Source organism: Balaenoptera musculus, chromosome 1, assembly GCF_009873245.2.
Source record: "Balaenoptera musculus isolate JJ_BM4_2016_0621 chromosome 1, mBalMus1.pri.v3, whole genome shotgun sequence".
NCBI lineage: Eukaryota > Metazoa > Chordata > Mammalia > Artiodactyla > Balaenopteridae > Balaenoptera > Balaenoptera musculus.
This window is the reverse complement of record NC_045785.1, coordinates 52,423,785-52,440,931: the sequence shown is the minus strand read 5'-3', so window position 1 is coordinate 52,440,931 and position 17,147 is coordinate 52,423,785. Positions and strand designations below refer to the sequence as shown.

Below are 17,147 nucleotides of genomic sequence, written 5' to 3'. Positions count from 1 at the left end.
CTGCCCAACTAAAACTTGAAAGACAACGGTTCTGTTTATTGAAAAATGTGTTTTAAGCGTGTCTCATAGGCTGTCCGTGAGTCAGCTGCCAAGTGGCAAGAACTTACAGGCTGGGGTGGGGGCTGGGAAGCTGGGGGAGTTGCTCCTGCCCACAGTAAGAGGGAGCAGATGGCAGGCGTAACATCTCCGCGAGGCGGTGCTGACTATTCAACACCTACGGCTGGAGCAGAGAACATAAGAGAAAAAAATGACCAGGCACTGCCTTTCCCCGCAGATTCTGGGGGGTACATTCATTTGCCACAGCCCTTGCCACCCTCAGAGACATGATTTCCCCTTGGGAAGTCTCTTCTTCCTTGGGGCACAATTTGGCTTAAGAGGAGAAACGGGGTGCAGGGCAAGGATAGATGTGCCCAGTTGAATGAGGCTTTTGGAGTACCTTTAGGGCAGATGCTCAGTGAAAGAATCCACGAGATACTGATCTTGTGGAGGTGTTGTCCTAATTTTGTCCTAACTGGATGGTTACTTTAGACCCAGCATTTGGTGGGCAGGTTCTGCCCATATCTACACAGTAGCACATGAGGACGCATACAAGTCCTTCCCTGATGGGGCATGCTGAAGGGAGTGTGGGCTCTGGAATCAGAAGCAGGTTTGTGTCCTGGCTCTACGAACCCCCGGCTATGTGGTTCTGGGGAAGTCACTTCCCTCTCTTTAAACCTCAGTTTTTAAATCTGTATAATGGGGATAATAATAACGGCTCTGCCTACTTCAAAGGGTTGCTCTGAAGATCAAATGAGAAAACACTTTGTAATCCAGAAAATACTGTTTAAGTATGAGTTTAGTTATCAACTGAACAACAAATGCTATTATTTGGTGAGCATTTAACAGGTGTCAAGCATTTACTTTCTCTACACTAACAGAATTTAAGACTCAAAGCAACCGTAGAAGGTAGATAAATACAGTTATCACCATTTTACAGTTAATAAACCAGGCTAGAAAAATTGAATTACAAAGAAAAAATTTTAAAAACTACAAAAAATGAAGCACACATACTACTGCTAAGTGATGAAATAAAGCTCCAACCAAGATCTGAAAGGAAAGCTCACAATCTCAGCTGCTCTGCTATCTGGGCTCTGGGCAGAGGCTGGCTGTTCTCACAGATGCAGACTAATGTCATTAGTAAAGGTCTTTTTCCCAGGCAGGATGAGAGAATGAACTCAGTCTTGATTTCACAGATGCAGGCTAATAGGAAACTGGGGCAGGTCTTCAGAAGAACCAAGTGCAGCGTCGGTCCTATTCCTTGATGTAAGAGGATGAGTCAATCTTAGACCATAAAGAGAAAACGGTCAGTAACCTTTCATTATAAATGGTTAAGGACGAAGATAGTATTCAGGAAAGAGAGAAGTTCTGGAGACAGACTGGTTCAAACCCTGGCTACCTCGTTTGCCATGGGGCAAGTATACTCTTTGAAACTTCAGTTTCCTCGTCTGTTAAATAGGGATAACAGCACCAATCTTAGAGGGCTCTGAGGCCTGTAGGGAGTGCAGGCACACAACCTGGCACGCACTGGAGCTTAATAAATGCCCATTTGGCCAATTAACTTTTTTCAAAGTTAGGAGTAAATGGAATTTTATCTGCCATTCCTCTCCAGTCCTGGGAGTCTTCAGCTGTATGGGCTCGTAACAAAAATGCTCAGATCCAATTCTAACTAGAAGCGGGAGGATAATTTTTTACTTTCCTTTCTCTAACGAAATCTGAGTTTCCTGCCTTTGCAAATTATCCAGGCTGCTCCTTGAACTTCTGTGTGGTACCTAACCTCCTACAGGCAGGCAGCTGGAGTCGGGGCAGGGAGGGGGCAGGGAATGGCTTCAGCTCACTGCAGTGCAATCTCAAGTGAGCTTGGTGCCCTGGGTGAGAACATTACGCAAGAAGGGCTGTTTCTTGGAAATGAGGGATTGGGGGGGTGGGGTCTGGCTGATATGCCAGCAGTGGGAAAGGATTCTAATTTTATCTGCTTGGTCCAGAGAAGACAGAACTCAGCGTGTCTCTCTACCTAAGGTGGGATAAAGCCTTATTGACCAGCTCATGGCAAAAATTAAAAGTACAGAAAAAAGGTAAAATGTATAAGAACCAGACCCATATCATCAGTCCAAAGTTAGACAAGGACAGAAAAACTATCTAGCCTTTTCTGTCCCTTCCACCCTTTGGGAAGTTTTTCTACCCAGCTCTCTGGTCTCAAAGCCTCTTAGGCAAATCCTTATTGTAACTGGTTTCACACTGCATTATTAATGTTGTTGTCATTTACTATTATTTTTTACATCTGTTTCCTCTATTAGACTTTGAACAACTTGAGGAGAATTGTTATTCCCTGACTTCTGTAGGTGTTGGGAATATAGTCAGAAATGATGAGTGATTGATGAAAGGGACTTAGGAAGTTTTGCATTTTGCAGATTGCCTGAGCTTTGGTTTCTTAGGCAGAGTTTCAGGAATATGACACACAGAATGGCAACAGATCCAAACGCTCTCCACATCCACCACCTCCCTATGTTCCTTGTGCATCCCCACCAAAGGCAGACAACGGGTGCTATGCCCATAATTTAGCTCTTCAGGGACCTCTCCAGATCAGCAGGTTTCCAGCACAGTGAAGTGTGGGGTTTGTGCATACATTTGTAAATTTCATGAGGCAAAGGCAGCCACACTGCTTGCGAGTCAGGCAGCTAAATGATTTATTAAGCAAAGGTTACGGCACCTGGGCCTTTTTGTCAACAAATCAGGCCCATGCCATGCCAAGCGATTCTTCTAATAACCCAAATGGTAATTCGGTTTTAAATAGCATTTCAGATACCACAATTCTGTTGAGGTAAGAACAGTGATAGATTTGGGTGTCAGGGAAGAAATGCCTGTTTTCTAGTATTGTTTGCACTCATTTTTCATTTTAAAGAATTAGTCCTCATTGGTGTTCTGCAGGTTAAGCATTTTATTTGAACATTCTGATTAAACTAGAACCTGAATAAAAATGAGTTCTTTGCTCAGTCCTTCTGTGTGGGAATTGGTATTTCTATTTATTACCTCACGATGAAATATTAACTTTTTTTCTCTAAATAAATGCCTCCTCTTAATGGCTCTCGTTTTCAGGGATCAGATTAAATTATGAGATGCAACTGAAATGGCCATTGGCTTTCTGCTGTTTGAGACGATGTCATGCTCTCTTATATCATTCAGTGGGCGTGCAGGGGACATTAATAGTGTCCCAAGTGAAGGAAATACTCTATGCCCCAGAGTCTTTTCTATATGTTAGTATCAACTGTCATGGTGGACAATATTGAAAAATAAGAGATTCGGGGGGGGGTGGTCACGGTTTCTTAGAACAGATGGGTGTTTTAAAGGCTGTCAGGAGGTGGCTATCCCCCCATGTTAATGATGAGCTACAAAATGTAGGAGTATACGGAAAACGAAAGGCAAATCATGATAGTAGCAGAGGTAGCAGACAAGTGATTCAGAAGAATGGGACAGATAACTTGGCAGGAATGTTCCAACAGAGCCAAAAGCTGGGGTCAGATAGACAGTGCAATTGGAAGGCAATCTGAAAGAAAACTAGCTCAAGGCAAGGCTAAAGAGAAGGCAATTCTGTCTCAGTGAAGGGAGGAATTCTCTGGAGGAAAAAAGATAGACTGGAAGGGAAGGAGGAGAAAAAATGGCTTTCAATTATCCATGCTATCTTTCCCTACCAATCATTACAGATGATGAATAGGTGCAATAAAATCCAATATTCAATTTTTCCTATTTACATGGAAAGAAGGCCATAATATATTGTTACGGGGAAGAAACAGCAGGTTACCAAACAGTGTATATAATATGATCTCATTTTTGCAATATATTTGTATGTGTAGAAGCAGTCTGGATGGATTTAGACAGAAATGTTAACAGTAGGACTACAAGTGATTTTTATTATTTTTCCCATCTGTATTTTCCACAATTAACATGTATCACGACTGTAATAAGAAAAAGTCATTATTTTTAAACTTCCTTATGAATCATGTAGATTCAACCCATATCTGCTGACTACCCACTATGTGTTGGACATGAGAGCACAAAATGACAGTGGATTTTTTGATAAACAATCCACTCTTCCTGGCTGTTTTACAGAATTTTAGACACTCAAGTGGAGAAAGGACCATGAAGAGTTTATCTAATGATTACATTTAAAAAATTGTGGTGAAATACACACAACATAAAATTTACCATCTTAACCATTTTTAAGTGGACAGTTTAGTGATATTCAGGACATTCACACTGTTGTGCAACCATCACCACCATCCATCTTCAGAGCTTTTTTCATCTTATAAAACTAACACTCTATACCACCAAACAATAACTCTCTATTCTGCCCTCTCCCCAGCTCCTGGCAACCACCATTCTACTTTTTGTCTCTATGAATTTGACTACACTAGGTACCTCACATAAGTGGAATCGTATAGTATTCGTCCTTTTGGGACTGGCCTATTCCACTTTGCATAATGTCTTCAAAGTTCATCTATGTTGTAACATACTGCAGAATTCCCTTTCTTTTCAATTCTGAATAATATGTATGATACCACATTAAAATGGTATACACAAAAAAATGTATATACCATATTTTGTTTATCCATTTATCTGTCAATGGACATTTGGATTGATCTTACCTTTTGGCTATTGTGAATAATGCTGCTACGAACATGGGTGTACAAGTATCTCTTGGAGACCTGGCTTTCAATTCTTTGGGGTATACACTCATGATTAGATTTTAGTGCAATCTCAGATTTAAAACCAGGGAATACGTCAGTGGTATTCCTGAGAGTTGAGCATCAGTCTCTGTTTGAATATCTGCAGGGAAAGGTGCTCACCGGCCCATGAGGCAGTACAGCACAGTGGTTTGAGAGCATAGGCCTTGGAGTCAGACAGAACTGGGGACGCATTCTTGCTCTGCTCCTCACCATGTGTGGCCTTGGGAAAATCAACAATCTCTTCAGATCTCAGGTTTCAAATCTATAAAGTGGAGATAATTATATATATCCTATTGGGTGGCTGTCAAGATTCGTTGGATAATGTACCTAAGGTACTTAGTACATAGAAAATGCTCAATAAATAGAGGCTCTGTATAATCAAAGAACTCTTTTTTTTTTTTTTTTAAAGAAAGGTCTTATGATAAACTGAAAGCTGCCTACTTCAAATGTCTATTCATTAGTTGGAATTCTATCTGCTGGAAAAAACAGGGACCATATCTAATCTGTCTTCTACAGGTTGATGTTTCAAGTATTTTAAGAGGTTTCTTTGGGGAAAAGGGAGACCATTTTATTTTGTATTTGTTTATGGATTTCTGTGCAGGATACCTCTCCTGCATTTTTAAAGCTTACCTATCTGCTTGGGTGACGCTTCAATTTTTACTTCTTTAAAGGCAGAAAAGAAAATATTGTTTTCCCAGAAAACTTTTCCCATAATTCAATTAATACAAATTTCATGCCTTATTAACAAAAATATTTATATAGGAAAATGCAAGCTTGCCTAGGAAATTACTAATCTGCAGGCCATGTTCAAATTATGTCTTAAAAAATTCCTGTAAATATTCCTCTTCTGAACTGATGTCCTCTCAAAAAGATTACCTAAAAATATTATTTTTATGATCTATATCTATATGTGCCTACCATTTTAAATGGTTCCAGAAAGTAGTTCCTTTAAAAAAACAAAAAGAGTTAATATATATACCTAAATATTAAAATACTTAGAGCACATAATTTTTATCTCAGGATATTTTTTGGGGGAAAAAGAGTAACTCCATTAGCGCAGTTTCTCATAAGATAATTGGGGATGGCTTCCTTCAAGCCAAAAGTGGCAGGTGTCACTGTGATAAAAACCATTTAAGCTGTTGTCTCTATGATGCCAAATATTTAACAGAAACCCAAAAAATTCAGTTCCAGATGCCAATACTGGGTCTACATGACATCATTCATACAGATGCGTAGAAAATCTGGATTTTTAAGAATTGAATTTTTGTGGTCAACATCATGAAGACTCAGTTTCTGGGTTAAATAAGGCATTTGTGAAACAAAGCCATGTTGGAATAGAATACGTTTTGATTATAGAGAAACAAATTGAATGGAATGCAGGGTACAATTTCAGTTCAGTGAATCACAGCTTATATAAAAATACTATATAAAATACAAAACAGGACATTTCCAAACTGCATTTTTGAGGTTCTTAATGAAGTAACCTGAGCCCACTGGTGCTTTGAGAAAAGCAATCATCCAATGTAAAGCTACTGTCCCCAGTTTTCCCCTTCTCATTGACCTTGATCATGTGAGCCAAAAGTACAATCAGAAATGTTTCTCTACTGTAATGCCTTTGAGGTAATTATTCAACTTCAAATTCACCAGTTAAATATTTGAAGGTATGGGAAAATAAGCAATACACTGGAACAATTTTATGGGGAGTACTGAATAGGCGATGTTAATTCCAGATGCCATGTACCTGCCAGTTTCAGAAGAAACAGCAGAAGCGGGAAATTCAAGAGTTAACCTTTATTCTCCCCTCCCTCCTTCCCCTCTCCCTCTCCTCCCAGCTGCCTCCTCTGAGGCTGTACTTTCTGTGACCCTGCTTCAGTGTAAGGAAGGCTTCAGATGCAATGCTGTTTAACCCACGCTGTCGACACAGCAATAAACTAAAACCCTTCGCAGAGAAAGCAAACGGACCCAGGAAAGCAAATCTATCTCGTTCATAAGCACCTGCTCATAGTGTTACAAACAAAGATGAATAGTTATAAATTAGGCATCTGGAGATTACATACCAAGGCACATGCACAAAATATCTTGGAGAATTTTTCAAACACTGCGTTGAGAACCTCAAAGAGAAAATTCTTTACGTCAATTCTGAGAATATACAGTCACATTCTAATTAGGAGATCAGAGAGTAGTTTCTTCCAAAACTTGCATCTAATTCTATTCCACAAATCTCTAAGTATCTTTATATATGCTACCTTTGAATTCCGAAAGTCTTGCACTGTTTCTCAATTAACAGCAGCTATTTCAAAACTTTTAAAAGAGATTCTTTCTCCTTGGCCTATACTAGCACAAAACACAACTATCTATTGAAAAACAAACTCTAGATGTCCTGGCATACTCTTTTTCAATCACCTACGTCAAAATATGACATTGTATTCACATAATCCCCTCCCACCCCACTGGGGCCAGCGAAGCCAGTAACAAACACCTCCTATTTCAGTACCAACACCAGCAACTTAACAGCGCTCAGGAACCCTTTCTTTTCCTTTCTCTTAGAAAGTCTGCCAGGTTCCTGGGGACCCTATAATGAGTACATAAGAGTGACTGGCCCCCCATTCCCAGCATGCACTCTGATGTCGCCGGCAGCCAGAGTACACTTTCCAGGTTCAATAGGGGCCTACTTCTGTCTGCTTGCGTGTAGAGAGGCACAGATTCCTAAAAGAGGGAGCACACGCTATCCAGCCTGGGAAAATTTTCTTCCCATAGCAAAAGCAGTTCTGGCACAGAAACCCTCCTCTCCTACCCCCTCAATACAAGAAGCAAAAATTGCAGGCACTGTTTTCCATGATTTCTAAGAACACATGGAAATGTGGCTGAAGGGCCAGGATGGGTAGGGGTCGGGAGGAAAGGGGACTGAACAGGGACTGGGAAATGCAGCCTGTTGTGCCGAAAGACGAGTTACAATGCACCTGATGAATAAAACAAGCTGCACCACATACAGAAAAGATGAGAGCGGCCCACCTGTGTCTGTTGAGGGATATTTACAAAGCTTGGATCCCGTGGTCCAACACTGACGAATCGGTTTGCGGGGGAGGTGCTGGGTGTCGAGTAGGCTGTGAAGGGAAGGGACACATGCGTTCAGGAAGCAGCACGAGATTGCACACACAAACAACACCAAAACACACAGTCTCCGAGCCTACGCGGCTGATTAACAAGGAAATGTGCAAACACTGTAGCTAGCAGAGGGATCTGGCTAGCAAGGGCATTTTAGACAGTCAAAAAGGGAAGGGGTGTTGGCTTCCAAAGACTGTTGGAATAAAACGATGTCAAATTGGTGCTCAGATGAGCTCTTTTCTCCTTCCATCATACAAATTAGAACATGCAGGACATTTGTAAAGTATACTTTCTGAGTTAAACATGAGCTCTGGGGTCAGAAAGAGATATCCTAGTCTTTAAAAGCACAGGAGAAAGAAATTAGATAGAAAGGGGAGGAAAGTAGTTCATTTTACAACCTTACTTTTCACCCTATTACCCTCCTAAAGATCATGAAATGTTCCTGTGCCTCTATCTCTAAATATGGAAGAGGAGTCTTTATAGAAGGGATTGGGTTCTCCAGAAAAGTGGTGGAAAACCATTTAGAGCACGCTGTCTTTACAGGCTCAGTGGGGCGTCTAGAATTTTATGATGCACAAAATGCTCTTACGGTATTAACATTTGTAGTCTTCCCACCCTAGAACCCTTCTGTTCAGGCACAAACCACCAAGATCCCGTGTAAACCTGGAACCTCAGGTACCACACTTCAGCCAACTATCCTTTTCACAGTATATGAACGTTTTGTTGTTGGTTTTTATACTTATATTTAAGAGCTTCACTCTAGTTTAGAGAGAAAAAATTCTGTGATTCTGGTGTTTCATTGGTTCATATATCCAAATGAACATTTTGTTTTCTGGCGTCCTTCAATTCACTTCTTTACCACAAACTCCAAGGATTTATTCACATTCTTTACTAAAATTTTTAGATAGACTATTATTTAATTTCAAATTTCTTAACAATACTTGTAAAAGGCATAAGTTTTCTGGACTAACACGAGACATGCACCATCTAAAAGATGAGAAGGATTTGCATTTCTTAAAAAACACAGATAATTGAGGGAATAATACCAAATTCCTTTGCCAGATTTTTTCCCCCTTGTTGACATCATCTGCTTCTCTTCCTTTGATTTTCTGTTTCAGAGAAAACTGCTCAGACTTCTTGTTTCCCTTGTTAAGCACATCTAGAGATAAAATTTCCACCAATCTGGGCCAAGTCCTATTGGTCATTAGAGCTAAGTCACCCACGCAGAGCTGTGATGGTCACGTGGGTATGGTTGTGTTAAATCAGCATGGAACAGAGAAGGAACATAAGGTTCCCCTGATGTCTATTATTAAGAAACTTTTTGTTGTTGTAGTATTTGTTTTAGAAGAATTCGTCCAATAACAGCTTTATATAAAATGATCTAAATGTATGATACACTGTACTGTCTAGTAACGTGAATCCACTGATTTCTTCCCCAGCCTATCCTATGTCAGATTAACCTGAACAGATTTGAGAAATACCTCTGCATTTAGCCATTCTGTATGTGCCTCTCACTCACTGGTATGGGGGAAATTTGCTTTTTTTAAAAGCTCAGTAAAATACTCTTTATTAATTGTTTCATTCAGCCTATTGCTCTACTTTGATATGCTCTCAGAAGTCTCAACAGAAAGTTGTGTATTGAAAATGATGTACTATAATTAGCTGGTAGTGAATTTACCTGCTTCTAGGGCACAAAGAGGATGTGGGAGAGACAAGGAGGAAGCTAGTAGATAAAATAACCTGTTAAACCTGTTAGCCGTTAGGAGGAAAAAAAGTGTTTTTTCACATGTGAATAGGTAGGAAGGTTGAGAAGGAACAAAAAGGCATGAAGAGTAAGCTAAGGTTCTAAGACTAAATGACTGATGACAGATGCTGAACCACGAGGCCTTGGTTTGATGGTCCTAGCGGAGCAGTGTGTGCATGTCAGCCCTGGTCACTGCAGACACACAGCAGGATTTCCTATGACGTTTTTACCATATTGGTGACGTCAGAAACAAGCATGCTGATTGATCCTAGGATACATGGCACTTTTTTTTTCTTTTTCTTTTTGGTGTGTGAATATAGTCCTTCGTTGACCATACATAGCACTAAGTCTGGAAAAGTCTGTATTACATCCCATTCTCTATTTTGCCATTTTGAAAGCAGGGTTAGCATACAAATAATTGAGTCACTCAAAATTACCATGAGGCTAACAATCGGCTATTGTCCCTTCTTCAATCATGAGACAAAACATCCCAGAAGGCCTTTAATGTTCTCACAGGCTATTAAAACTACTCCAAACTTTATTCTGGTTTTTAAAAAACAGAGCAATGCTGAGAGAGGTGGCAATGTGTTTGCCTTTTTAAGAAAAGGATATTACAACTACAAAAATCTGAGAGTCTCTGAGTTCCATCGAATGGAACAAAAAGTGCCCAGGGAAATTTATTCTATAGAAAGTTGATTCTGGGAAAAATCAAGGACACAGGAAAAACAAGGGAAGGAAGAAAGTCTGACTCATCTTCCATTATTGTAGCTACAATAGGCAGAGTGTTCACCTATAACAGGATGTAGTTCCAGAGATGATATGACATAAGTTGAATCTGATTTTCCTAAAGAAACAGTGGAATGAGGGAGTTATCCTGTTAAACAAAAGCCTCAGTTGAAACTTTTTATTAAAACAACCATATATACCATGGTTATATACCATGTGAATCAATTACACATGCCCAGTTAAGAGTTTTCAACATGAATATAAAATCAAGTAAAGGGGGCAATGTGGTAATGAATTATATACAACTGTGTTTACTATGCTATTATAACACATTCATTATCTTTCTTAATTATAATTTTTGCCTATTTACAGCAGCAATAATCAAATGCTGCTGGAGGAGCTTCAGGACATCATGAAATCCAGAAAATAATTTTCTAGGAAGATTATTGTAGCCATTTTTGAGAATTCTGGAGGGAAGATTCGGGGGCATTTTACGATTTTCTGATAAAGTCAACAGGGAAATCAATTTGCTTATATAACCTCATTGTAAAAGTCCTCATGGCAAACATGACTATTAGAAATCAAATTATGATTGCTTGCCTGTTTCTGAAAAAGAAAGCATTTGCTTTTTTTTAGCAGCCATTTTACCTACATGAGCAGTATCACCATGGACCATTTTCTTAACATTTTGAAAAAACATTCCTATAAGAAGCTTCCACCAGCTCTTATTTGGGCTAATCTGATCGTACTTTTTCTCTTTCTAACATATTTCTTCAGATTACCCAAGACTCTTAGCCTTAGCCACAGGGGTAAGTACCAAAATCCCAAATCAGAATTTGATCCCATATCCTTCTGTGTTGCCCACTTACCATATGCATTGCTAATTCTATAATCCTTCACTTAGGCAGTACAAGTTGGGCCTCAGGATGATCAACTGGAAAAACAGTTCATGAACAGTTCTTTCTTTATATGCAATCGGGCCTCTGCGGATGCTGGAATCTATCTCTAGGGAGATTGTGGGATGGGCAGGGAGAGTGGCAGAGATCACCCATTAGCCCCGCTCTTTACAACCCTGCAGGTGTTCCCCGGGAGAACAGCCTCTATGTCCTCAGAAATGGATCTAACTGACTGCCTGCAAGCCAAAGAGAATTCCAACTTTTGTTGTTCCCAGGTTGTCTGTTTTTTTTGTTTGTTTGTTTGTTTTGTTTTGTTTTTCTGAATAAGAAGGAATAAGGGATGTGTCTGGATAGAGGAATCATGGCATTTCTAGATGAATCAGTTTTGAGTCTGTAATAGCCTTCACCCAACAATCATACCTGACCATGGTGCTAAGAAAGTGGTCAAATTGTTTTGAATAAAAGATGCTTGGAGTTTTCCTGTTTTGGGGAAAAAATATGACTGAAAAACAAGATATTAAGATATTAAAATATTTGTATCAATGTCAGTTGATGTTTCTTTAAAAACGGTATCAATAAAACCACTCAAATCTGACAAACTAGAAAATGTGAGTGCATCAGCTTGTTTTCAAAGTAGGCAGCCAGATTCAAGATCTAGTTCAAATTTAGCAACCCCTGAAATGCGTGTAATCACTGAAAAACAGAAGAGCGAGAAAATTTAGATAGATTTCTCTGTAGAGCTTGGGTGTGAAAGGAGAGCTGACCTTTGGACGAAGCCCCCTCCAGTGTCCACAGACCAGCCACCAGGAGGTTGAGTGGTCAGGTGGCCTGGGGCTGAACGGCCTGAGGATAGTGATGGTCAGCTCCTCTGCTGGAGCGGGGGAGTGGGGGATGACCTGGTGAGGCACCTTGGCAGGAAAGACAATGTAAGACAGCTAGTGAGCTTTGACATTCTTTGTGTGTGTGTGTGTGTGTGTGTGTGTTAGATATTTGTCTTTTTTTTTTTTTTAGTATATGTGCTGCCGAAGCGAGCACAGATATTTGTCTTTTTAAAAAAATTTTAATTGAAATATAGTTGACTTACAATGTTGTTAGTTTCAAGTTTACAGCAACGTGATTCAGTTATATATATATATGTACGTGCCTATTCTTTTTAAGATACATTTCCATTATAGGTTATTACAAGATATTGAGTACAATTCCCTGTGCTGTGCAGTAGGTCCTTCTTAGTTCTGACATTCTGAATTTACTTCCAGACACAGGAAGCAACAAAGTTCCCCAAACCCTGGCAGACACAAAGTTTGAAGAGAAGTTTGTGATCTGTTTCATCAGAGATTCCAACTACGTAAAAGGAGGGAATACCAATTCTTCATTCCCTTAAACTCTACCAAGTCTAACCGCCGTGGTGCATCAAGGAAAGATAGTTTAATATATTCATATTCTCTCCCTCTCTCTCTTACTCTTTCTCTGTCTCTGTCTCTCTCTCGTGTGAACACTTCCTCTGTGCCAGGCTCTATGCTAAGTGTTACGGGAGATAAAAAGATAAGCCAGACACACGGCTATCCATGAAATGTTAGAGTCTAGTGGGGAGAGATGAGTACAGAAAGTGAAAATATGAGTGCCTAAAAGTAATATAAATAAAAATCTTTAGGGTGTTAAAGGACAGAAAAGTGACACCTGGCAGGGGAACAGGAAAAGCTTTGTAGAGGAGATGGAGATGGCTGTGATGACGGGCTGTAAAAGATGTGTTGGTTGACAAGTTCAGATGGATTGGGGATCACAGAGGAATCTGCATGAGCAAAGAAACAGAGGTGGGTGATGGGGATGTCAATCGCGGAGGGAAAGGAGAAAAGACGGGACGCTGTGAATGACTCTGCCATAAGGTCAGGGAAGATAAAAATTTAAGGATCAGAGTCTTGAATGTTTGAAAATGGAGGAGAAAAAGTCTATTGAATTTTTCCTTCAAGAGGAAGAAATAATTTATAAAATTATCAAAGATACCAGATTTCCATTCTAAACACCATTAAGACCATTAGGCATCCTAACACTTTAAACCTTTCCCCTCCTATCTCAAAATCAGTATACACTTCACATGTTCCCTTGTGTTCAGAAACTCAGACATATTCACATGTGCGGATATCCCTTTAAAAATGCTAGTCAAAAATTCAATTTCATTCAGCTAGACTTACTGCCTGCCCAGGAATGTGCTGGTTACTGGACAGAAGCCATCCAAACAAGTTTAGGAATGCAGACTTGAACAGATCACTGTGTCTTCAGACTGCAATTTGCTAAATGTTTATCAGTGACACCTGACGGTGCACGAGAAAGCATTCAGTTGCAAACTGAAGCAGTGAGATGACTAAATACCTAATTGAAATAGCTTCTGCAATCTTAACTGCACAATCACATGTTACTAGTTTTTAAAAAAAGCCCTGTGAGAAAACTTTCATTTCTAGAAAAAAATGTGGAAACTATTAGAAAATAGATTGGCTAATTTCTAAATGAAGCCCATTACAATTGAACTCATTTGGGAACTTGAACAACACTATTTCTTGCCAGGTCATAAAAGAAATGCTGGAGGATATTGGAGTTTTTTTCCTTCGAAGAAATCTATGAGTATCGACAAGTTTACAGGGCCTGGGTTAGCATTATTAATGTAATTATACAGCCAAGGAAACACATACAGCCTTTGTTGACACATGAATCCCCAGTATTCAGAGGTTTAGAAATTCCCACGTGAATGAATGGATATTGTAGTTTTCATCCAGATGTTTGGAATCTAGAAGATAACCACACTGAATTTCCATTACTTTGATCACATCTGTGCAGTCAGTTACCTCATTCTATTATCTCTGCAGATCTTTTGTCTCTACAAACAAGCTACCAACAACACAAAAAGACACAGCCCTCAGGGCATGAAATTAAAGCCTACTTATCGCTAGTAAATTATTACAGAATAACATACCCACAAGCCTTCTTCCTGAAAAGCTAATGAATTCGAACTTTAATATATTAGCATTACTTAACATGTATGGTAACAATTTGCATGAAATGTTTAATGTGCCAATAGTTCTCAAAAAATCATGAAAAGAATCAATTTAAGCAGATGGCTTTGCTCTGCTGGTCTCTCTACTTGTATTAGGGATCTTCATAGGGGGCAGGGGCTTAAGTGACATCATGATTTGGGGTAAAACGTACAGAAAGGAAGGTATAAGCCAATTCATGTGTGCACACAGAGAGAAGGGGATCAGAGCAACTTGTAAACTGGAGGTGCTTTGACGTTACGTTACCAAAATCTGTGTGATAAAGAGGTACTTTACAATGCCTGTTTCCTGTAAACAACCTATTTATACTGCCTATAATATTCTTTTCCGTAATAACTTAAAGGATAGGAATACAGCCTTGTTTCAGTTCATTTAAATTTATTTCTAATGACTAATCCACATTCTATGTCATGTATTTTTACATGTATGCCTGTGTGTTGTTCAACTGATAGAACGTATTTATTGATCAGAAGCAACCACATAGATGGATAGGCACAGGTGAAAGTAATATTAAAGAGCCACAGGGAATAAACCCTGGATTCAGCTGGGGTTTACTAAAAAAAGAAACCTAGAGCAATATATTGGATCCCTCCCTCTTGAAAGGCTTCTGCAGCCTCTCCAAAGGCAGTGTAACTTCGGAAACCCACTTCTGAGACTATATCCTCAACAAATACTTAAAAGTACATATAAAGATTTATGCTCCAAGATGTTCATTACAGCATTACTTATAAGTGCAACAAACTGGAACCAACTGATGGAATATTGCAGCCATTAAAAATGTTTTAAAATAATAATGACACCATGACATGTTTATAATACGAAATAAAATGAATAAAATTAGGTTACAAAACTGTATATATGTGTATATATATGTATGCACACACACACACATATCATGATCAATTATGTTTAAAATATGCACAGAAAATGACTGGAAAATATGCACAGAAAGTGATTATCTCTAAAGACTGGGATTATGAGTGATTTTAAAACACCTTCCAGTAATTCTTAATCTTAAATAAAATAAAGACAAACAGAACCTGAAAGCCCCAAATAATATTTTTATTTTTACAGCAGTGCAAGGTAGTTAATAGAAAATGAATTTTAGAATCAGAAAATCCTGGATTGAATCCATTCAGTCTCTTACTAGAAATGTGACCTTGGCAAGCAAGTTAACCTCTCTGAGTGTCTCTATATAAAAAGTTCAGCATAGTAAATATTATTTACTCTAATACTCCCAGCTCTTTAAGGCTTCACCCCCTCTGTGAATGTCTAATAGGCGACCCTCTCCACAGGAGCAATCAGAGAGTGATCCCTAAGGAGAGGCTTAGCCAACAAGATGGGAAATCTCCAGAATCCCACTGTACTTTATATTAAAACAGTTGAAGAAAACTGCTAAACTCATCCCATCAGGGACTATTGATTCCAAACTCTGATCAAGGGCATTACACCCTGAGATATCTGCCTTCCACCAATTAAAAAAATAATACTCAAACCTCTCAAGGGTTAATGTTATATCAGACTCAAATATAATTTGTAAGGGTGTAAGATGGCACAACTTTTCTGAAAAGCAGTTTGGAAACGTGTATCAAGAGGAATATTCATACTGTTTGCACTAGTAATTCCAATTCTAGAAATCTAGCCTAATAAAATTATTCAAGTTGGGGACAAAAATATATGTTCAACAATATGCTGGAGCATATTCCATAGGTTGGAACAAAAGTTAATGGTCTATGGTAGGAGAATAAGTAAAAATATTTAAAATCACATTTCTTAGCTTTTTATTTTTTTTATGAAGTAAGAAAAGGTGTAAAATACTCGTTAAGAAAATAACATACAAAATATTATATTCAGTAGGTCACAATCATATAAATATACACATAGAAATGCACTGAAAAAATGGGGGAAAACCAGACCAAAATGTTAATAGTACCTGGTTATAGGAGAATATGATTTTTAAAATCCTTTTCTGTATTTTTCAAGTTTCCTACATTGCCATTGTTATCTTTATGAAGAAAATCTTAAAACTCATCTGTCATTTCTGTCATCTGAAAAAGTAAAAAACTGAGGCAAAAATAAGACCTGAATGGGTTATGATAACCTAAATGAATGTAATCATCTATTGTCTGTTCTCTTTTGTCACTCACTCCTTCTTTACAAAGTTCATTTCTTCTCTCTTTTTTCCTGCTCTCATTCCTGGTTTTCATCCGATTCAATGTACCCAAGAGTTTTTATTGGAATAATTTAAAAGTTCTTTGGGACTTCCCTGGTGGTCCACTGGTTGAGACTTCCCACTTCTAGTGCAGGGGGCACAGGTGTGATCCCTGGTTGGGGAACTAAGATCCCACATGCCACGCAGTGAGGCCAAAAATGAAAAAAAAAGTTCTTTATGGCGTGTCTTAGGATTTTCAGAGGAAAGGTGTATGATATTATATCTTGAAACACAGTACGTGTCCTGGTAGAGTAGAAAGCACGGGGCTTTAGAGTCCAACAGACCCCGATTTGAATTCTGGTTCAGTCTCAGTTTTCTCTTTTTAAAAAGAGGGCTAACGATTCCAATTCTGCAGATTAAAATAACAATCAAGTGCAACTAAGGTAACGCATATGAAAATACCTATCGAAGTGCCTGATTTCCAATAATTATTTTTCTTTTTCCTTTTCAAAGTTAGACATTAAAAACTTGGGTTGTACAAAAAGTAGAAATACTCTTCAAAAAGTATTTATGAAAAATTATGACTTAAGATAGCATGTGTTCATCTGTATCCAATGGGTTCCTAAAGCTGAACTTGTGACCAAATAATAGCTACTGAGATTGAAAATGCTATCCTTGTACTCAATTCCATGTTCTCTGTGAGGGAAAAAGAATAGTATT

General features: G+C 38.7%; 1 protein-coding gene across 5 annotated transcripts in view; it reads right to left on the bottom strand.

The window, feature by feature from the left end:
* Nucleotides 1–17,147, bottom strand: part of NFIA (nuclear factor I A) — a 376,875-nt gene that overhangs the window by 29,464 nt on the left and 330,264 nt on the right. For 3 of the 5 annotated variants that reach the window (XM_036855604.1, XM_036855586.1, XM_036855599.1), the window contains one exon: nucleotides 7,773–7,864. The exons of the other annotated variants lie outside the window; for them this stretch is intronic. In XM_036855604.1, coding sequence (XP_036711499.1) covers nucleotides 7,773–7,864 — 92 coding nt within the window. The remainder of the gene's footprint in view (nucleotides 1–7,772; nucleotides 7,865–17,147) is intronic. 5 annotated transcript variants of the gene reach the window in all.